Genomic DNA, 24,385 nt, shown 5'->3' with positions numbered 1-24,385 from the left:
TAAACAGGATGTAGAGGAAGGTGGGATGGATGAGAAGTGCACCTCAGTAGCCCACACATGTGATGAGCGATGATAAGACCACAGCCCCAAGCCTTCATAAGTGCTAGTCCTTCTATCTGGAGTGTTTTCCCTCTTGCCCACCCAGTAAATGACCACTCATCCTTGGAGGCTCAATTCAAATGCCACCTCCCCGTCTCTCCAGTGTTCATCATTCCCTCTAGTGTTGTCAAATACTTTGTCAGGAAGCTCTTATATTCTACTTGTCCCACTATGCTGCGATTATCTGCTTAAGTTCCTGCCTTCATCAATAGCCTATGAAATAATTCAGAGCAGTGATCATGTCCTACTCACCTGATAACCTAGGAACAGCATCCTTAATGAATGAATACGATGGAGCCCTGGAGCAGTGGTTTTAATCATAGCTACACAACAGAATCACCCAGACCCCATCCTCAGAACTGACTTTAAAAAATACAGATGCCCAGAGCCAACCCCTAGAAATCAATTTAATTCTGGAATGAAACCGAGGTATTAACCTGTTTTTAAATCTCACCAGATGAATCTGATGTGCAGTCAGAGGTAAGAAGCATGCTGTAAGGGATGGACTCAGTAAAGCTTAACATGCCAGGCGGACCTGAGGCAGATGCCAAGGAGAGAGGTCTGAAAATCAAAAGTACACAAAGCATAGATGATCCCATACTGGCTAAGTGTGTCTCCAAATAAAATACTAACCATGAAAGAGTAGAGAACTTAAGCTAGGACATGCTTGTTCTCAGTGCCTAAGAGGAAGGTTACCCACAAGAAGGACAACAGGGATGGTTGGGGAGATAAGAAGACAATCTAGAAAAGGTAGTGACCTTCATTAAAATGAAATTCAAGAAGATAAAGCAGGGATTGAGCAGATGGGAAAGAAGATACTTTCTGACATTATTTTCACCACCACCACATATGCTGGTATTTTTTATAATCCTAAAATAGAGTGACTAGCAAACCATCTAATTCATATCTTCTCACACTTTACTGTGCATACAAATCACTTGCTGGGGGCATCCTGTTAACATGCAGACTCTGATACAGTAGGTCTGGGACTCTGCAGCTCTAACAAGCTCCCAGGTGATGCCAATACCACTGGTCCATAGATCTAGTCTACAGTAATGATCTTCAGTAACTTTTTCATTTTTTCCTTTTACTCAATTTGAATGAAGCAATGGAATCAGAAGTTCCCAATACCTGATAAAGTGATAAGTTCATTACAGTTAAACATCAACTCTCCAACATGCCATTGTTCATTTTATACTACTAAACAAAACAGAGAAAGTGATATTTTAGAGAAAATAATCAGAGGCAAATATTTATAGGAAAAGTCTACCTGAAGAAGAACTGAATTAAAGAAAATTAGATGAAAGTAACTTGAAAAGATAAATTCATCAGATATAAATTTACTATATACTAAGGTCTTACATAAAACAGAAATTAGCCCTGGGAATTTCTAACATGGCAGTTCTGATATTTTGATCAAAGAAACTTTGGAGGGTTGATTAAGTTACTAAGAGCATCTGAGAAGCAATCAGTAGCCCTGGAAAAGTAATTTAACAAATAATAACTAGGAGGCCTGAAGGCACACACTGAGAGAAAGAGAACTCCATCAAAGCAATGAGGAGTTAAACATTTCCCTGAGAACAAGACAAAATACTTTTTAGTGGAAAAGAAAAAAGTCAGCTAGTAGTAGTAGTATTTTCAGAATCTCACGGGCTCCACTGCAAACCAGTAAGACTATAGTACAACAATGAAAACTTTCTCAAAACAATCTAGTTCCCTTCAAACTGTTCAGGTGGTATGAGTAATGATACACACTAACACACACCTCCTTCAAACTGCAACATCTTCCCAAAAGTCAGTCCACCTGCAGCCATGCTTCACTGAACAAGTTACGATCAGATCCTTTGAAGGGCAGAATTTCAACATGAAATATATTTAGATTGTAAAGTTGTCACTGTTTAGAACCGGTTCCATCTGAGGACCCCAACAGGATAACATAATTAGCTTTCTTACATCTAAACTGAATGCCATATTTCTCAAATATGCACAGCAAAATCTTGTGGCTTGCATTCATTTGACAGACTGAGCACTCCATATCAGGGACTCTGATTTTGGTAAGTCTGGCTAGGGCCTTGGACATAGGTATAAAACAGACAAACCAAAAGTTTCCCAGATGATCTCTACCTTCACCCTGGGTAGGAATAATGCTCTGGTGGTTTGTAACAGTGCTTCTGAAACTTCACTGTAAGTACCACAGGGGGATCTTATTAAAGTGCAAGGGGCCTTAGGTCCTGCATTTCTAACGAGCCCCCAGTGATTGGACAACACTCTAAGCAGCAAAGGCTTATAACATGGGATGGAAATCATATGGTCCCAAACGATCAAGCACATGAAGTAGAGAGGGCCAGACAGGGGCCATGTTTTCCAGGAGAGTACATGCTCCTTCTAAAGGGAACATCTGCTATTCAGCTCTCCCCCCCCCCCCGGTGGAAGACCTGCTGATTTGTTAGAAAAGTCAGAAAGCCAGGCTTTTATGAGAAATCTCCTGATGAAATGTTAAATATATACTATGTAGGCCAACCAAGTCCAGTCACTGAGCTAGTCATTTTATGTGGCTTTTATCATTTGATCCCTATTACAACCCTAGAGGGTAAGTACTAAAGCCATCTTATCTTACAGATAAGGGAACCAAGGTAGAGAGGAGAAAGAGATTAAGTAACTTGCATAAGAACATCTGCTAAAAGCCGAGCAAGGGTTCAAACCCAGGTCTGTCTCACCCACAGCCCACACTCCTAATGCTAGGCCAGATCATGCTGGTGGGTGGGTGATCAAGGCATCTCTCTGCTCATCTAGGTTCTAGCCTCAAATCTTGCTACTTACCTGGACTCTATTAACTTTGTCCTTTGGGTAATTAATTTGCTCCTTGGTTTTATGTTCTCAGTTTCAATTTAGAGTGACCAACCAGCCCAGTTTGCCAGGGACTGAGGGTTTCCCAAGACAAGGGCCATTCAGTGTAAAACCAGGACACTCCTGAGCAAACCGAGACAGTTGGTCACCCTAGTTTTCACTTAGGGGTGTTATTTTAAAAACAACCTTATCTGACTCATTGCATTTGTTAGAAATTTTTAAGAACATTATTCACTAAATGGGTCCTATGGGAAATTCCACTTGGTTTGTCCTTGAAGAATTAATAGAGTCCTGTCCCCCTTCTTTACTATGTGACTTTGTGTCCCTTTTTGCCCTATTTTATTGTTGTTATTTGTTAATCATATATTCCTCTTTGTGATATGCATTTATGTTGATAAGCAGTTCAAGTGCCTGTTGGGAAAAAGAGAATACTGTACATGCATAGATGCCTTTTGGATGATCTAGAAAGCAATTCAGCATAAGATACTTAAGTACTAGATTAACCATAGACCTGAAGCACCGGTGTACTTGGCGGTGTCTCCCAGGCTGATGGGACCAAAGACCACTTACTCTCCTCACACTTCCATGTGGAGGAACCTACAGTGGAGGCGTATCCAGCGTCACCCCACCCCACCTCCCCTCTCCCCATGGGAAGAACAGTCAGTTATCTGATTGGTGAGTTCAGGGGAAGAAATGGCATGCTCAGCTCACTCCTCCCTCCAAGGGGGTCAGCACCCTCTGCCCAGGGCGCCCCTCTGCTCCTCTGTACTATTGCTCCACGTGGACAGGTCTCCAGGGGTGAGGCTTGAGGATTTTCACCTCTGCCAGTGACTGGATGTGTAAGTTCATTGTGAGGGTGTAGCATTAGGGAGACCGTTTGGCTGCCTGCCCAGGTAACAACAATCCCCTACGTTTCATCAGCAATAAAGCCAACCTCCTGGATCTCCATTTGTCAGAACCTACCCATCTCTCAACTGGTTTGATAGGGGTGGGGAAGAGAAGGTACTGTTTATCGATCTCCTGAAACCCCAACAGTAAGTGAGTACAACACTGACCTTACTGGAGCTTGTATCCAGAAAGTCAAATAACAGTAGTTACCACTAAGCTTAAAGCACAAACATGAAAAATGAAGTATTTCAGGAGGAGGGGTCAAGGCGGCAGAATAAAAGGACGTGAGGCTCACCTTCCCCCACAAACACATCAAAAACACATCTCCATGTGAAACAATTCTCTCTGAAAACTGGCAGAAGGACTCCTATACAACCAAGGCTGTAAGAAAGATACACAGAGAATCAGGCAGGAAGAGAAGAAAAGCAATCGGGTTGGGACCTGTGCCCCTGGAAGGGGACTTGGAGGAAAAGGGAGATTACACGGGCGGACACCTGCACTGGGGAGTGAGCAGTTCGAGCCACAGATTGGGCACCCCAGGCTGGGGTCCTACACAGGGGAGACAAGCCCCCTTAGCTGTTGGAGGACCACTAGGACAAACAGAAGGGCTATGAGAAGCCTGGACTCTGCCCCTAAGGAGCGTAGGTGCACTGACTACCCCCAGGCAGGGCGGAGAGACGTCTGCTCAGGGCAGCCAGGTTTCCTGCAACCGCAACCGTCTCGCCGTGTGCCCAGCCTGATGACCTCCAGCCCTGCTCACCCCATGCCACAGCATGGCACTGGATCTGAGGCACCCATGACCAAGAAAAGACTCGAAGGTGGGACACAGAGGCAACCCAGTCCCAAGGTGGAGCCCGGGTTGGGTGGCGGTGGCCACAGCTGGCGTTTACTCAAGTGGCTCCTCAGAAGCCACCCAGATCTCTGACAGCAGTTCTTCCACCACAGTTCACCTCCTGATACACATCAAGAGGGCACACGACTCCTGCTAGCCTTGCAGAGTGGCTCCACCACACGGCAGGGTTGGTAGAGGCTGGGGGCAGTGATCAGCTGTGAGGGGCAAAGGGGACTTGCACCTGAGGTTGCGTCTGAGCAAAGACGTGGGTGCCTCCACAAGCATCACATCCGACCACTTTCTGTGCATGGGCCCCACTTACTTCAGCACCCCCTCCTCTGCGACAAGGGTCCTGGTACAGGGAGAGGGAAAAACACACACTTAAAGGGAGCAGAGCCAGCTCGGGCCCAACCTCCAGGGCTTCTGCTCCAGCAACTTGAGATCAGACCTCACCCCTAACAGGGCAGTGACAGCCACTGAGCAGAGAGGGAGTCCTACTTCACACACAGCACCAGTTCTAGCCCCTATATCTACAGCCCCACCCCCTACCAAGGGGATAGCTGCCAGAAAACCCTGAGGAAAAATATGACTTGGCTTGACCTCAATCCAGCTCTCCCACCCAAGGCAGTGATACACGCAGTCCTCACAGGGATGCTCCCACATAATAACACCCCTTTAAGACCACAATCAGTAACTGTTTTACCTAAATTCACAAAAGCAGAGAAAGTCAAGCAAAATGAAAAGGCAGAGGAACTACTCTCAATTGAAAGATGAGAAAAACCCTGAAAAAATAAGTAATAAAATAGTAATAAACAATTTACCAGATAAAGAATTCAAAACATTGGTAATAATAAGGTTAACCGAATTAGGGAAAAGATTGATATAAACAGTGAACATTTTAACAAGGAACTAGAAAATACAAAAAAGACCCAATCAGAAATGAATGACTCAATAGCTGAAATAAAAAACACACTAGAAAGAATGAATAGCAGATTAAGTGATACAGAAGAATGAATAAGTGATATGGAAAATAAAATAATGGAAATCACCCAATCAGACCAGCAGAAAGAAAAACTAATTTTAAAAAATAAAAGCAATTTAAGAGATCCCTGAGACAACATTAAGCATACCTACACTCACATTATAGAAGTCCCAAAATGAGAACAGAGAGAGAAGGGGATAGAAAATGGATTTGAGGAAATTATGGCTGAAAACTTCACAAAACTGAAGAAGGAAACAGATATCCAAGTACAGGAAGCTCAGAGAGTCCCAAACAAGATGAACCCAAACAGACTCACACCAAGGCATATCATAAATAAAGTGACAAAAGTTAAAGAGAGAATTCTAAAAGCAGCAAGAGAAAAACAAAGAGCTATATAAAAGGGAATTCCCATAAAGCCATCAGATGATTTCTCTGCAGAAGCGGTGCCGGCCAGAAGGGAGTGGCATGATATATTCAAAGTGCTGAAAGGGAAAAACCTGCAACCTAGGATACTCTACCCAACAAGATTACCACTTAGAACAGAAGAAGAGATAAAGAAGTTCTCAGACAAGCAAAAACTAAAAGAACTCAGCAATAGTAAACCTACCCTAAAAGAAATATTCAAGGGTCTCCTGTAATTGGAAAAGAATAAAGAATCCATAGGAAAGGGAAAATCTCACTAGGAAAGGCAAATATATAGCAAGGATTGAGGATCAACCACTTAAAAAGCCAGTATGTAGATTAAAAGACAAAATATTGTAAAAGCAACTATAACTACAACAAACAGATAAGGGATGAAAGAAGATGTAAAATATGACATGGAAAACACAAAATGTGAGGGAGACAGTGAAAAATGTAGAGCTTTTAGAATGTGTTTGAACTTAAATGACAGCCAGTTTCAAACAAGTAGATATAATTATAGGTCAACATATATGAACCCCATGGTAACCACAAATCAAAAACCTAAAATAGATACATAAACACTAAAAATAAAGAAACACAAGTATACTACTAAAGAAAATCATCAAACCACAAGGGGAAGACACAAGAAGAAGTAATAAACAGAGAAGAAAACAAGTAATAAAATGGGAATAAGTACATACCTACCAATAATTACCTTAAATGCCACTGGACTAAATGCTCCCATCAAAAGACATAGGGTGGCTGATTGGGAAAAAAAACAAAAAACAAGACCCTTCAATATGCTGCCTACAAAAGACCCACTTCAGGGCTGAAGATACACACAGACTGAAAGTTAGGCGATAGAAAAAGGTATTTCATAAAACAGAAATGAAAAGAAAGCAGGGGTAGCAATACTCATATCAGACCAAACTTTAAAACAAAGCCTATAACAAAAGGGCATTATATAATGATATAATACAAGAAGAGAATGGTACACTTGTTAACATACAGGCACTCAATACAGGAGCACCTAAATATATAAAGCAAATTCTAATAGATATAAATGGGATAAATTGACAATAATACATTAATAGTAGAAGACTTTAACACTTCACTTACTATAATGGACATATCATTCAGACATAAAATCAATGAGGCAACAGTGGTCTTATGATACAATAGACCAGTTGGATTTAATAGGTATCTACAGGACAGTACATCCAAAAACAGCAGAATACACATTCTTTTCAAATGCACATGGTAGGCCACATGCTAGACCACAAAACAAGTCTCAACACGTTTAAGATGATAGAAAGTATATCAAGCATTTTTTCTGACCACAACAGAAAAAATGAAACTAGATATCAATTACAAAAAGAAAAATGGGGAAAGAACAAACATATGAAGACTAAACACCATGCTACTAAAAAAACCAATGGGTCAATGAAGAAATCAAAGAGGAAATCAGAAAATACTTTAAGACAAATGAACATGGAAACACAACACTCCAAAATCTATAGGATGCAGCAAAAGAATTTCCAAGAGGGAAGTTCATAGAGATACAGGCCTTTATCAAGAAACAAGAAAAATCTCAAATAAACAACATAACCTACCACCTAAAAGAATTAGAAAAAAAAGAACAAACAAGGCCCAAAGTCAGCAGAAGGAAGGATATAATAAAGGATTTATAAATTGAAGGATTTATTTCAAAGAGGAAATAAATAAAATAGAGACCCAAAAAATAGAAAATATCAATGAAAACAGGAGCTGTTTTCTTTTGTAAAGGTAAACAAAATTTATAAAACTTTAGCCACACTCACCAAGGAGAAAAGAGGAGAGGACCCAAATAAAATAAGAAATAAAACAGAAGAAAAGCAACTGATACCACAAAGATACAAAAAATCAGAATAGAATACTATGACCAATTATATGCCAACAAATTGGACAACCTAGAAGAAATGGACAAATTTCTAGAAACACACAGCCTGCCAAGACTGATTCACAAAGAAACAGATAATTTGAACAAACCTGTCACTAGTAGTGAAATTGAATTTGTAATTTAAAAAAAACTTCCCAGCAAACAAAAGTCCAGGACCAGATAGCTTCATGGGTAAATTCTACCAAACATACAAAGAAGAATTAATACCCATCCTTCTCAAACTATTCCAAAAAAATTGAAGAGGATGAAACACTCCCAAATTCATTCTACAAGGCCACCATTACCCTGATACCAAAACCAGACAAAGATACTACAAAAAAAGAAACTTACAGGTCAATATCTTTGATAAATATAGATGCAAAAATCCTCAATGAAATATTATCAAACCAAATCCAACAATATACAAAAAGGATCATACAACATGATCAAGTAGGATTTATCCCAGGGATTCAAGGATGGTTCAATATCTGCAAATCAATCAATGAGAAACACCACACTAACAAAAGAAAAGATAAAATTACATGATTATCTCAATAGACACAGAAAAAGCATTTGACAAAATTCATCATTCATTCATGAAAAAACTCTCATCCAAGTGGCTCTAGAGGGAACATATCTCAACATAATAAAGGCCATTTATGACAAACCCATAGCTAACATCATACTCAACAGAGAAAAGTTAAAAGCCTTTCCTCTAAATTAAAGAACAAGATAAGGATGCCCACTCTTGACACTTCTATTTAACATAGTATCATAAGTACTAGCCACAGCAATCAGACAATAAAAAGAAATAAAAGGCACAGAAATTGAAAGGGAAGAAGTAAAATTGTCACTATTTGCAGATGACATGATACTTTAATATAGAAAACCCTAAAGTCTCTACCCAAAAGCCATTAGAACTAATAAATGAATTCAGCAAGGTAGCATGATACAAGATTAATATACAGAAATCTGTTGCTTTTCCATACACTAATAATGAACTATCAGAAAAAAAACGTTTTCCCTTTTTAAACCAATCTCTTTTAAAATCACATCAAAAAGAATAAAATACCTAGGAATAAATTTAATGAAGGAGGTTGAAGACCTATACTCTGAAAACTATAAAACATTGATAAAGGAAATTGAAGATGATACAAAGAAATGGAAAAATATCCTGTGCTCTTGGATTAGAAGAATTAATATTGTTAAAATGTCCATATTACCCATAGCAATCTACAGATTTGATGCAATCCCTATCAAAATACCCATGACATTTCACACAACTGGAACAAATAATCCTAAAATTCAGATGGAACCACAAAAGACCCCAAATTGCCAAAGAAATCTTGAGAAAAAAAGAACAAAGCAGGAGGTACCACCCTCAGACTTCAAACTATACTACAAAGCTACAGTAATCAAAACAGCATGGTACAAAAACAGGCACATAGATCAACAGAACAGAACAGGCAGCCCAGAAATAAAACCATGCACTTATGTTCAATTAACCTATGACCTAGGAGGCAAGAATATACAATGGAGAAAAGACAGTCTCTTCAAGAAGTGGTGCTGGGGAAACTGGGCAGTTACAAGTAAAAGAATGAGATCACAACATTTCCTCACAACATATACAAAAATAAACTCAAAATAGATTAAAGACCTAAATGTAAGACCTGAAACCATGAAACTCCTAGAAGACAACATAGGTATAACATTCTTTGACATAAATTGTAGCAAAAATTTTTTGGACCTTTCTCCTAAGGCAAAAGAAATAAAAGCAAAAATAAACAAATTGGACCTAATTAACTTAAAAGCTTTTGCACAACAAAGGAAACCATCAACAAAACAAAAAGACAACCTATAGAATGGAAGAAAATATTTGCAAATGATATGACTGACAAAAGGTTAATATCAAAATATACATAAACAGGTCATACAACTCAATATCAAAAAACAAACGATGAGCAGAAGATCTGAATAAACATTTTTCCAAAGAGGACATGCAGATGTCTTACAGGCACATGAAAAGATGTTCAACATCACTAATTATCAGAGAAATGCAAATCAAAACAAAATGGGATATCACCTTACACCTGTCAGAATGGCTATCATCAAAAAGCCTACAAATAACAAATGTTGGAGAGGATGTGGAGAAAAGGAAACGCTTGTACACTGTTGGTGCGAATGTAAATTGGTGCAGCCACTATGGAAAACAGTACAGAGGTTCCTCAAAAAACTAAAACTAGAACTGCCAAATGACCCAGCAATTCCCTCCTGGGTCTATACCCAGAGAAAATGAAAACACTAATTCGAAGATATATGTACCCCAATGTTCATAACAGCACTATTCACAAATAGCCAAAATATGGAAGCCACTCAAGTGTCCATCAACAGACAAATAGATAAGAAGTGTTATAAATATATATATGCAATGGAATATTACTCAGCCATAAAAAAGTATAAAATTCTGCCATTTGCAGCAATGTGGATGGACCTAGAGAATATTATGCTTAGTGAAATAAGTCAGACAAAGAAAGACAAATACTGTATGATATCACTTACACGTGGAATCTAAAAAATAATACAAATGAATGTATATAGCAAAACAGAAAGTGACTCACAGATATAGAAAACAAACTAGTGGTTAACAGAGGGGGAAGGGAAGAAGGGAGGGGTAAGTTAGGGCTATGGGATTAAGAGATACAAACTACTCTGTATAAAATAGATAAGCAACAAGGATATATTGTATAGCACAAGGAATTATAGCCATTATCTTGTAATAACTATTAATGGAGTATGATCTGTAAAAATACTGAATCACTGTGCTGTACACCTACAACCAATGTAATGTTGTACATCAACGTATTTCAAAAAAAAAATGAGGTACTTCACACTAGAAACTTTTAAAACATCTGTGAAGCAAATCCTTATTTTCAATACCACAATTGAAACTGGTCCTCAATGTCATTAGGCTTGGTCCCTTTTGAAGTTCTATCTGACTCTGCCTTTTAGAAGCAGAATTTTAATATTCGTAACAGACCTCAGTTCATCAAGGAAAAGAAAACTACATATCAATAATACTTGCTATTTAAAGAGAAAATGATAAATGGTTCTTCTATTTTCTTCCTCTCTGCTTACAGAAATCTCATCTGACTCATATTCTCACATATCTGTTTCCTGAGAAAGAGAGGGAATATAATGTAACACCTGAACACACTGCAATTTCTCATTACAATTACATCTTTAAAGGGCTTTTTGCCAAGAAAACTGATTTAGCATTCAGTTTTGGTGTTCATTTTTGCATAAAGTACATAATGTCCAATTTAATATTTTAGAATAAACTGATTAGCAAGTTATTTTAATAATTGTAAATGCTGAGGTTAGTAAAAGAAAAACTCCAGCTTCAGATAGGCTGACCTGCTCTCAAAATAATAATGTAGGACCTACTCCTTAAGGTTTATTATGTAATAAACAGAAAGTAAAATTGGTTCATATATTCACATCTATGCCATCTTAAGCCTCCATACTCACAGGGTCATTTTAATCAAACATTAGGATTATCTAGCGCCATCAGAGGCATGTTTTCTGAACTTATAGGTAAGCCACCATAGTTTCTTTCCACTAAGTCACATTAAGTTCTAGTTCATTCCATCTTTTCATGTTCTACTCAGTGACAAATATACATCAGTGTGACTGCCATTCACATGGAAGTAAAGTCATATCTTAGCAAAATGCTGTTCTAAACCCCCACACACTGACTCCATGGGAATGAGACCTCATATACAGTAAATCATCACACCCAACTGTGTAAGTCTGATTACAGTAGACAAAGAGGAAATGCAGATACTTTGTTTCTACTAAAAACCTTCTGTCCAAAAAGAAAGAAAGAAAATCTTCTGTCCAAAAAGAAAAGAAAATACAAAAAGAAAGGAAGAAAAAGAAAGAGTAGAACAAAGTTCTCATGGCGTATTTATTAAATGAAGATCTTGGTGGGAAACGGCAGACCACACTCATTTAACTGAATTGCATGTTGTAAGTGAACTCTGCTGCTAGGTTAAAAACTGTACAGCTTGTGGAATTTCACCAAAAGAAAAAAAGAAAAAAGTTCCAAATCTTTATATCGAATGTGAGGCTTGCATAATTCTTAAGCAATACCACCTGCTTTCATTCATAATGCAAAGAATAAATGTGAACCATACTTTCAGTGCATTATTCTAAAACTGGATAATTTACATTCCTTTATTTATTAAACAGGCACTTGATTTAAGGCAGCACTTTGGACATCATAGAAGATGTAACAATGAATCAGAAGATAGGGCCCCTGTCCTCAAAAAGGTTACACAATTCTAAGGGAGAGAAAGTGTGGGTGTGTGTCCATAACGATGTCGAGAGAGTGTGAGAGAGTGTGTGTGTAAATGATGTGATCAATACTCTTGGACATTCAGAAGAGAAGTAAGACTTTTAAAAGAGAAGACGAGGGAAGGTTACATTCAGAGAGGATGGGGTTAGAATTCAACTGCTATTGAAGGGATACCTGAACAAGCCTGAGAAGAAAGGGGCCTGAGCAACATGGGAAAGCACTGGGAATCCTGAGCCCAGATCAGCTACAACCTGAATAACATTTAGGGCACTAGATAGAGATTGATTTCAAAGGGAATTGCAAGTCAGAGTGTGGAGGCCTTGAACAGCAGGCCTGTTCAAGAATTCAGAGTTCATTCAATAGGCAGAGGAGAGCCATAGAAGCTTTTTGAGCTGGGAAGTATGTTTATCAAAGTTGTACTTTGGGGGAATTAGTTTAGGTGGTTGACAATGGCAGGAGGAGAGGAGAGACGAGAGGCAGGGAGGCCTGATCAGGTTATCGCATTGGTCCAGTTGTGGTAGGAAGAGCAAGGGAAGGATGGACATGGGAGACACTGCAGGAGCAGAACAAACAAGATTTGAAGATTGGAATTGGGAAGCAAGAGAGAGGGAAGATTCAATGATGACTCAGATTTTAAGCCTGGTGGTTGAGGTAACAGAAGTCAAGAGGACAATCTGAGTTGAGAGGGAAGAAAGAGGAAATCAGTTTGAGGCCATATCTAGACGGCAGTTAGAAATACAGGGCTGAGGAGTTAGTTCAGAATTAACAGATTATAGATTTAATAGGTAATAGGTATAGATTTAATAGACAATACATTTTAGAGTAATCTACACGAGAGGAAAAGCTGAAGCTATTTAACTAGACTCAACAAATACAACACAGACTATGTTAGACTTCTGACATAAATAAATAATTGAATATTTGTTTATATCAAAAAACTGCCCATAGTACTTGTATCCTGTACCATTGTAAGATGCAACACTGGGTCAAAATTAAAAAAAAAAACAAAAAACCTGACAGTATACAAGTAGCTGGGATGGATGGGAAGTTTACATACAGAAACTAACAAAACCACAATGATATATGGCATTTTACAAATTCATTCCTTGGAACAAATTTTCATCACTGAAATTTGGAAGTTAAAATACTAAGCAAATCTACTCAAATTATTTGTATCCATTCAAACTAATTTCTCTTTTCCTCTGAAATCAACATTGTTTTCTGGATAACCATCAAGAATATGTATTAGTTACCATTAAGAATAATGCATTTCATAAGAGTACTAATCTCAACCTTGATCTCATATGAACATTAATAAATACATTCATAGGTTAGCATGCTCTTAATTGACCCCATTTGTGACTTTCAAACATACCTCCTTATCCTACTCTACTTTAAACTATACTACCTTTATATTGAAGTGTTTAGTAAGGATTATTTTCAGTGTATTCTCCAAGCCTCACCTGGTTTGGGTTTCTCTGGAGGGCTGAGTTTCAGATGTTGGTCTTCGGATGAAAGGCTCACATTGATGCCATACAGTGGATCATCCAAGAAAGAGGGCCTTTTCAGTCTCCCAATGCCAAGCGTCTTTGACATAAAATAGTCTTTTGTGTCACCAATAACCTTGTCCTCAGAAAACTGGAGGCATTTCATATTCTTTGCTTCAACAACAAGAGCTTGTGACATAAAATGCCCAGTCAAGGCTTTGGTGAGATAGTAGCCTCTAGATGTTTCAATTTCGGCATTCTCAGGCATATTTGCATCTTCCACTTCAGTGCTTTTGACCTTTGTTTTTGACCCATCTAGTGACTCAGAGAGAATAGATCTGGAAAGCTGGGGCAACTCAGGTGTTATATCCTCAATGTCTTTCTTTTCTCTTTCTGAAGACAGTCTAATCATGGATTTTTGTTTAAGTGTGCATTCATCCAGAAGACACCTTAACTGTTCCTCAGAGAGAAGTGATGTTGAATCTAACTGGTGAAATAAACCAAAAGTTTTCATAGTCAATTGATTAAGTAAACACATTTAACTTTGGTGAGCTTCCAGGAGTACAGTATAAATGCAAGTAACAGGAAATCTTTTACTCAAAACATCCAAATAACAAAACCATTCATTTTAAAGTATCCAAAATTGCAGGGGAAATGTACAACATGCCTAGAGAATAAGTTTAGAATCAATCACACATACTAAAATCCAGGGAAAAGTCCCACAACACTGATGGAAATGAACTGCAGCACCAAATTAACCACCAACACTCTCTCTACACATAGAAGTACCTTGAGCTGAAATGAAGATATTAGAAAAGCACCTTCAATTTTATCAGTCTTGGGGCATCAAACAGGGTAGTAAGTAACCAGCTCTTTGATAAATAGCCAAGAATCCTGCCATAATATCCAGTAGGTGTTTCTCTGTTCCCACTGCTCCTCAGTGTAAACCCTATCACCACCCAATTCCTATATCAGGCAAACAGGGCAGATTCACCTGCCCCTGGGGATTCACCACTCCGATGTCTGTCTACAACTTTCAGGGGACAATACTACCGAAGACAGAAAAGAAAGAGTGAAGGGGTGGTGCATCCTGAGATGTGTAGTTGCTTCAATGTTACAGGTCCAGACAGAGGCCAGGGACATTCCAACAGCAGTGCATTCTGGGAGGAGGATTTGATCATACACATTTAATCTCTGCTTGTAGATGTTATCAGGGCTGATTGTTTCAACCAAGATCTTAAGGATTTAAAAACATTTCTTCTCTTCCAGTGATGCTCTCAGGAAATAAATCAAACAAAAGTATAGAGCTATGTTCTATAAGAATTCAGCTGAACAGCATGCCACCTGAATTGCAACAATGTCGAAAAGAATGTGATTGAAATACATTGAAAGACACTGAAAAAAATTTCTCCTTCTTTAAAGAATCAGCACTGTCCCTGATTTACATGGTGGATTATCTAGGACAACACTAATCCCCCTTTACAGGGGAATGAATTATCTGAAAACAAGAAATTCCCATAAGAAAACCTAATCATGAATTGTAATCACCTTAATTTCTACTTCAGTAAATTAAAACAATGCTGTCGGCCTACTTTGTAGTACACAGTAAGAATTAACCAAATATTCTGCATTTATAAAGTATTGGGGGGGAGCTGTTATTAGAACTAGTATAGTTAATTCCCCATTACTGTGCAATGCTTCTAATGCAGCTAACAAAAAGTAGTACATTAAACAAATTTTGTATCATGCTTTTAAAAAATATTATGTGTTTTAAAATTATATTTAACTTCCATATACTGAAAACCAGTTTTCATAGTGGCGAGTACCATTATGAGTTTGAGAGTAACAAGAAATTGTCTGGGAATATATTCTTAATAATCATCTGGGATTCAAAATTCAGGTAAATCACCCTAAGGTTAATATGCACGTCAAAAAAAATAGGAGTTGAATTACATATTAGCAAATCCTACTTTTAATCACTAGACATTTCATGCATCCAGATGCATAAGAGCATTCCCTTCACCCTACTATGTAAATGTAGTTAACTAGAAAATGAAGGCAGTCATTATATGGTACTAGATAACTAAAATATACGTTCAAAATCTGCGTATATAAAATTCCTTATAACGAGTAAACAATTCCCTAGGATTTAGAAAGCGTCCACTGAGTGTCATCCTCAGCAAACATCCAAACCAAAGGCTTAACATAAGAAATTTCCAGACCCTAGAAAAAAATCAGTCCATACTAGAGCAAGAGGGTGAAGGATTATGGAAGGAGGTCTCTGGGAGGGGTGGGGAATAAAAGAGGGGGAGGTGGAAGGTGGGTAGATGATCTGATATGTTTGCTCATGTCCCCAAATAATATTGATAGGATAGATGCTTGGAAGTTCTGAAGACGTATTTAGCTAGATACACAGAAATTTAAGTAAAAGGAAAAATAAAGCAATTATGAACTCTGGGGAAAACAGGAAGCTAGTTTTTCAGATAGATAACAGAAAATTAAGCAAAAGAAAATAAGATAATTATTAACTCTAGGACAAACAAAAAAGTTGTACAAGAAAGGATACTATAGTATACTACTTGCTTTGGCTGTCAATAATGCTTTCACAGTCATCATAATATAAATAGTGATGACTGGGATAACCAAAAATTGTGATTTAACTATTTTGGAGAAGTGGTAGGAGAGAGAAGGAATGTTTGGAGTAACAATGTGAAATCCTTGGCTACAATTATAGGAAGTCAATATATAATTGATACAACAATACATTACCATCATATTATTGATATGAAATGTTAGGTCATTGTCAATTGATATAAAACTGATCAATTAGGAAGGCAAGCTATTAAGTAATAATATAGAGTTAAAGCAGGGGAAACCTTCTAAAGGAATTAAAAGGGGTTGACTCTGGAGAGCAAAACTAAGAAATGGGGAAGAATGGGCAAGGAGCTACCATTTTTGTTTAAAACATTTTAACACAACTATTTCTTTATTTTATTACTATAAGAAAAATTAAAATTAACTTAAAATAAAATATAAAAGTGATTTAAACATTCAAAATTTTTAAATAAAATTAATTTAAAAATAAATATCTGCGGCTTCCCTGGCAGCACAGGGGTTAAGAATCCACCTGCCAATACAGGGGACATGGGTTTGAGCCCTGGTCCAGGAAGATCCCACATGCCGCAGAGCAACTAAGCCCGTGCGCCACAACTACTGAGCCTGCGCTCTAGAGCCCGCGAGGCACAACTACTGAGCCCACGTGCTACAACTATTGAAGCCCGTGCACCTAGAGCCCGTGCTCCACAACAAGAAAAGCCACCACAATGAGAAACCCGCGCACCCCAATGAAGAGTAGCCCCCCACTCACCTCAACTAGAGAAAGCCCACGCATAGCAATGAAGACCCAATGCAGCCAAAAATAAATAAATAAATAAATTTATTTTTTAAAAATAAATAAATAAATAAAAATAAAACTCTGGAATATTAAAATGAAATTCCCAACTGGCTATATCTTTGGGCGTCAGAAGCAGATCCAGGTTTCATGGAGCCTGAAGTTTATGTAATATTGGAGCAGGGGAGGGTACTCCTTTAAGAAAAAGAATACAAAATTATAAATAGAAAATAGGTATAAAAGTGAGTTTTTCTTCTTTGGAATGTGAAAAAGATCACAACAAATTAATGGGGGAAAAATCAAGTCCATCTCTTACAGTATCTCTTAAGGTCATTTACCAGAAATGCTTATGTTTCCTGACTGCAACCTAGCTTCCTCTCCCCACTCAAGGTTCATACAAGAGAGGGCCCCTGAAGCTTAAGCTTCACTGGTTTCATAGTAAATCTTCTGGGTGCTCCAAGATAAAGCATAACACATTTAGTCTGTATGTACACAGAAATAAGCTCAACTACAATAACCTTGATCCTCTGGGGGAAGCAGCCCAATGGGAAAGAAAACACAGAAGACTAGAACTTGGGCTTCAGTTCAAGCTTTGCCACCTTGTGCGTATCACCTAAGGGACCCATTTCCTGCAGCTGTGAAATAAGGAATTGAAGAAGATGATCTCTACATTAACTTGTAGCTCTAAAATTGCTTTTTATGAATAACTACTCTAAAATTAAAAATACATATTAGAATAAGCTGTTCTATTGCACCTCAGAATGTCACCTGGGTAGAATTTATGAAAACAATAACAAAAAGAGAACTTTTATTTCTTTAATTTCTTCACAATACCATCTTGAACTCAAAAAATAACTAAAAATTCTCTGGTCTCAAAACATTGTAAGTACAAGTGAACCAAGTATATTAAGCTCTCAAATTAAATTAATTTCATTACAGTGTTTCTGGGTGGTAAGACATCAGAACCTTCAACACAAGCCATCTTTCTCATCTTTTGATTCCCTGCAGAGCCTTGCCCACAGTACATGCTCAGTAAATCAGTGTTGTGAAAGGTTGCTGAGTGTTTTGAAATGGCTAAGTACTACATTAATATAAGTTATTTACAAATGCGGAACTGGACTAAATGGCGCTTATCACAAACATCCCTAATGACCCTTGATAGGTCAGGGGCCATAACCCATACCCTTCATCCAGATTGCTTTGAAACTCTGAGCTAATAAGCTCCGTATCTGAACGACTCACTATGCAAGCACAGTCAAGTAACCATCTGTTCAAGTCTTTACCTCAAAGTATTCGTCTTTCACGCCAGCTCTAATTTTCCAGTATTTCATAAACAAGTTATTATCCATGCTATTCCTGTCCTTCATGAAATTCATCATAGTGCATCTCAGTCTTCATTTTTCCAGACCAGAGCCCAATCTATTTTCTCTCCTTCTATGAAAGCCCCTCTTTTCCCTTCCTCATTTAAGTAGTCTTTTTATGGATCTTCTTTCTTGTTTTAGCCAAAACACACACACTCTGTAGTCACAGAGTAAATGTATTGGATTTTCTCATCAGGAAAAAACTATAGAACACTTGTGGTGTTAGTTCTCCTGCATCTTGCTGGTCTTGTTGGCACCCCAGGTGATGTCGTACAGAATAATAATAACTAGCATTTACTAAGCACCTACTTTGGGCCAGATACTGCCCTATGCATCTTACATGTATCAATTCCTTTAATCTCCATAACAAACCTATGCAGTAGATACTATTGTTATTCCCATTTTATAGATGAAGAGCTGAGGCAATGAGAAATTAAGTAATCTGTCCTTGGTCATACAACTACTAGGTGGTGGGACTTGAATCCAGATTGTCTGGGTCCAGAGCTTATATGCCTTACATAGCCTCTCATTGTAAATGAGTTCTCCCTCTACCATTCTCTAAGTATCCTTTTCCCAACTGACATTCGTTTTTCTGTCCATTCCCTCAGATATTAAAAACTCTTCCTGTAGATTATTTCACTTAACTTTGGATTTTATTACCCCGACTACCTTAGCATCTTACACAGATTTACACAGTGTCCTCTACTTCAGCTCACTTCAGGAAAAAAAAAAAAAAAAAGACAACCCCACCTCCATTCACAGGGTGCCTACTGTTTATACTTCTCCACCCATATAAATACCAGTTTGGTATAGGAGCTAAATCTGATGGGGAATGCAACTTGTAATTGCTGGAGAGGGAGCACAAGCTGTGGATTACCTCACCCTCATCCCTGCCTCCCCTCCTATGCTATGTATGTGGAGTTTCCCCAGCCATAAAAATCTCCACTCATTTGGCACTGAATTTGTTGACAAGGCAATCAAGATTTTATGTCTCTGGTGCAGATAACCAGAAAGTCAAGTATTATAAAATAGCAGAGGCAATTTTGTCCTTTGATGTAAGCTTATGTCTGATGTTGGGGTTTTTTTCCCCCACAAACACTAAGTTCCTAAAGACCCACCCTATAAAGCCAATACATTTATCACAAGTGAGAAAAGGGTGGAAAGCCGGAAGTCCTAAATGGTTAACAGCAAGAGTGTGGATATAAATTGCTTTCAATGACATCAAGTTCTACTTTAAAATAAACAACTAGAAAACATCCCACCCTTTGCTTAATTACCAATATATAAGTTTACAACTCTCTGTTGCAGCCACTGCTGGCAACACATAAGCAGTAGTTTAGTCAAGGTTTTTTAGCCATTAGGGACAGAAATCCTTATCTCAAAAAAAAAAAAAACCCCAAAACAGGGTAGGCTATGATGAACTCCTTAAAAAACAGGGTAGGCTATGATGAACTCCTTTAGCTTTCGCTTGTCTAGAAATCTCTTCATCTCGGGCAGTAGAGGTGAGTGTTGATGTAGGATCTAAGAAGTTACCTCATGGATACCAATAAGCAGGAAATGAAGTATCAACAGGCCTGTTGGGGTCTGGAGCTGAGAAGCCCCCAGGAACCAAAGTCATGTGCTTCATCGTTCTCTTACTGAGTCCCTGTGGTCTCTTAACTCACTGCTTGTCTGATGCATGCTCCTCTCTGCAAACCAGCTTTCTCTGCTTAGTAAAGGTTTCTGCTCTCTCACAACCTCAGCTTGCCCAGGTAGCATGAGTTAACTCTGATCTGCACTCAGCATGACATTAAGAGTCTGGCACCCACCAATGAATGACAGTGGTCTCTATGTCTATTAGCTCAAATTTTCAAGCAAGATAACCAGGTTGGTCACTGACCAAATGACGGACTGAAATGTCAGTTTCAAGTGTTTACCACTAGTCCAATCACCTGTGGTGAGGGTCACATAGTATGAACTTGGCCACTCGAGTCCATGCTTTTGGGTAAGGGGGATTTCCCAAAGAAGAAGGCATGAGCAGAGCAGGGACCCCAAAATAAATCTACCACATGGCTAAACTAGAATTGCTATTAAGTAAATAACCAATAGAAGGGACCTGACACTTAATGAAGTTTTATAGCCAACTAAAGGATTAAGAATCAAGGAGTTGCCAAACTTCACCAATCTCTTTCAGTCTGAGCACTCATTGAATAGCTAATTGAGATATAAAAGTAGAATTACTTGTCAGAAAATATTCACTTGTAGATAGAATGGTAAGACTTCCAGGTGGACTACAGAACAGCACTTTCAAGTCAATATGCTCCTAATCAGCTCATATAGGCTCAACAGAGTCACATCTTGTGGTTCTTAAGAGTAAACAAGTCTGAAAATGATGGGAGTAAGTGATTAGTGTTCCTCTGAATGTCTGCGTCAACAAGTATACACTGCCAAGGACTCATAGAAGGAACAGGCTTATTCATCTTCCCCTCCTTAGCTCCTTCCCTCCCTATCCTATTCTTCCCACTTCCTCTCTTACACTGAGGCTACCCCAGTCACACAGAGGCAAGTCTGGCAGGTACAATGCTCTTCAGAGGCCACAAAGGTCCTGGCGGCCGGGCAAGATCTGGCATATTTTTACCCAGAATAGTCAGAGGTTGTTCAGCCAGAGGAGGCTCTGAACTCTAGTCAAAAGGTCACTGCCAGAGAAACTATGTAAAACATTAGGAATAAGGGCTGAGGCAAGGTTGTAAACAGGAAAATGAGTCAGCCCCCAGCTCAGAAGCTGGAGGATCTGTGGATAGAATAACATAGTGTGAAATAGGTCAAGATGAGCGGCTCTGAAGTGAGTTCATAAATGTCGTGATGGTATTGGAAGTCTGCTTTTATGAGGGGCCTGCCATGTCAAAGTAACCATGTAGCATAGGACACCCCCCTTGCCCAGGCCACCTATCTTCCCCGAATGACTAGGAGAGGCAGGGCTTGGAAGGGTTTGCCTGATGTGTTTGCTCCATGAAAGGCTGCTGTGCCCGTGAGCATTCGGTGACGGTTCTTCCCAGCCCAGGTGCCAGAGCTGGTCTCCATGACATCAGGCTTTCTGTTTGTAAGAGGACGAGAAGGGTGGGATGCCAGCAGGACCCCAGTGTATAAAGGAAGGGTGGGCATGGGTGGGAGGAGCTAGAAGCAGGGTATGGGATCCTCCATTCCTCCAATTTGAAAAGGGGCCAGGAACTCAGCTTTAGTTGATGACATAGTCAGAAGGGTGCAGATGAGCCTGGAGGAGAGCTAGATCGACTTCACAACTTCGGTTTCTAAAAGAATGATGGGGGAAAGGGGCTCTCATTTTTCCATTCTGGGAGAAAATTATCATTTGAGCATTGCCAGCAGCTGCTGTTTTTTAGCGGGAGAGACAGCAGATCAACTTCAATCAGATTCCCCTTGTTCTGAGCGAGTCACTGGAATGGCCCTTCTGTAACACATCTGTCACTTCCTTGCCAGAAACAAGGCTTGGGTTCCAGCTCTGCAGCTGGAAGGAGCCTGGCACCCCTGTCCCACATTCTCCCAGCAAAACAAAGCTTAACCAGGAGGTTGTCGGAAATGAGGTGAGCAAGTTTGTACACAGAGCATTTCTTCTGGTCACAGGGGGCTGGAGCACCCACCCACCCAGCCCCCACTCCCTGGGGAAATAGATCCTATATGTTACTTTTAGAACAACTAAGTCTCACTGCTATGCAAGATGGCTAGTTTATCGGATAGTAACAGTTATGAAAATCATTTGCACAGTCTTCTCTACTCTCAGTTTGAAGTTTATTTTTACTATGTAGAGATAAGTTGGGTCAGAGGAGGTCGTGATGGGGTCAGAAGTCAAGAGAGCCACTAGCTACTTAAATGCTTAAAAGTGCGCCAGAGTCCAGATCAAGCTTCACCCTTTTGTCGGAGGTCAGCTGGGAGATGAGTCAAGTTAGAGCGATTTGGTATCATCAGAAGAGATAACCAACAAGGACCTACTGTATAGCACAGGGAACTGTGCTCAATACTCCGTAATAACCTAAATCGGAAAGAATTTGAAAAAGAATAGATGCATGTATATGTATAACTGAGTCACTTTGCTGTACACCTGAAATGAACACAACATTGTTAATCAACTCTACTCCAATATTAAAAGCAAAACAAAACTAAACTAAAGAACCCCTGCATGCCCACAGGGCTGCAGAACTTTAAACACTTCTCTTGACATCATGTAAACTTCCCATTAAGAAGAAAGTGACCTCAGAACTCTGTCTCCGGGATCTTCAGCATGTGCTTTCTGGGCTAGCCTAGAAGCAGTGGTGCCGTGGTCACTACAGGACCATCCCCAAGAAGGGCTCATTTAAGGTCAGGTCAGGCGAGGCTATCCAACAGGTGTTAAAGAGGATAACTGATCACAACTCACACCCAGTCCAGGAGGACATGGAGGAGGCCATCTACTGGTGCTGAAACAAAGTGGACATACGGCATGGCCTAAAAGGTAGTGCCTGACCTCACACGGCCTGTCAACGGATCGAACAAAGCCTCCAGGCTCTGACCAAGAGGACTTCTGCTTTCCAGAGACATGGGCCCTCGATTTGTGATCAGTTCCACATTCATCAGCTGCTCTGAGGACAACTCTTCTGCCTTTTGCTGTGAAGTGTCTCACTATGGTAGCATTATTTAGATAGCCCCAATCAGAGAGAACCCTCAGTTGGACCCCACCTGTCGCCGAGCAGGACCCGAAGGGACCTTCCCAGAATAGGACTCCCCCATGCCCATGTCCTCCGCCTGCCTTCTGTCTGTAGAAAAACTCTACCAAAGCATAAGTTTAATCAGAGACATGAAAAAAGGCAGAAGCGAAGGAAAACAGTCAAATAGGGCCAAATAATAATAGTTTAGCCATTAAACAAAGTCAAGGACCTTTAGTTCCTCCTCAGGGGCTTTAGATAATACTCTGAGCTGTTTTGCAGGTACTGACGCTCCCACCAGATGGAGGAAGTGAACTGTATGCTGCCACCAGCGCACAGATCCCAGACTGATTGGAACCACAAGGTTGATGATGTTGACTTCCTATTACCTCACCTCCAACCAATCAGAAGAAGGTCCACGAGCTGATCACACACCCCACAACCCCCCTCCCTCACCCTCTCTTTAAAAAACCTTTCCCTGAAAGCCTTCGGGGAGTTCGGGTCTTTCAAGCACTAGCTGCCTGGACTCTTTCTTTGCTTGGTGCCCTGCACTAAACACTGCACTGTCCTTTGCCACAGCCTGGTGTCAGTAGACTGGCTTTACTATGCACGGGCGAGCAGACCCAAGTTTGGTTCCGTAACACACCCACATAAGTGAGACCCCTCAGAGAGATGCCCAACCCTGGGAACTGGAAAAGGAAACTGAGTATTTCCTTGAATGGACAAGAAGTTTCCTAGCAGCACAGACAAGCCGCTGCACTGGCATTCAAATGCTCCAACATGACCATATCCAGTTTATCCATCACCCAGAGCTGCGCACCTGCTTGCAGCTGGGCTGAGTGGATCTAACAAGGCTTGTGCTGCCCCCAAAGCTGTGGATCCAGGTATCACTATTGATGCCACTGCCACGCCCCTCCTGTCACCCTCAGGCACGTCATGCCCCTCTTGCCTCTCATCCAGGACTTCCCTATTGCTCCTGAGTTGTGACTTGCTAATGAGGTGTGAGATGCTCAGCTGGCCACTTCTAGGCTTGTGCAAATCAGTCAGCCCTTGGAGTAGACTTTGACCAAGAGGGGAGAGGAACCAGTGAGTAAAATCCTTCCCCTTCCTCCTCCTGGAAGGACTGCCCTGAAATGTAGTCCCCCATA

At 39.8% G+C, this 24,385-nt stretch overlaps 1 protein-coding gene across 1 annotated transcript in view; it reads right to left on the bottom strand.

Moving 5' to 3' along the window:
- GPR176 (G protein-coupled receptor 176) overlaps nt 1–24,385 on the bottom strand; it is a 341,317-nt gene that overhangs the window by 2,465 nt on the left and 314,467 nt on the right. The window contains exon 14 of the mRNA XM_059913664.1: nt 13,789–14,299. Coding sequence (XP_059769647.1) covers nt 13,789–14,299 — 511 coding nt within the window. The remainder of the gene's footprint in view (nt 1–13,788; nt 14,300–24,385) is intronic.

The sequence above is a fragment of the Balaenoptera ricei genome, chromosome 2 (genome assembly GCF_028023285.1).
Source record: "Balaenoptera ricei isolate mBalRic1 chromosome 2, mBalRic1.hap2, whole genome shotgun sequence".
NCBI lineage: Eukaryota > Metazoa > Chordata > Mammalia > Artiodactyla > Balaenopteridae > Balaenoptera > Balaenoptera ricei.
The sequence above is the reverse complement of the archived record's forward strand: the minus strand, read 5'-3'. Positions and strand labels throughout refer to the sequence as shown.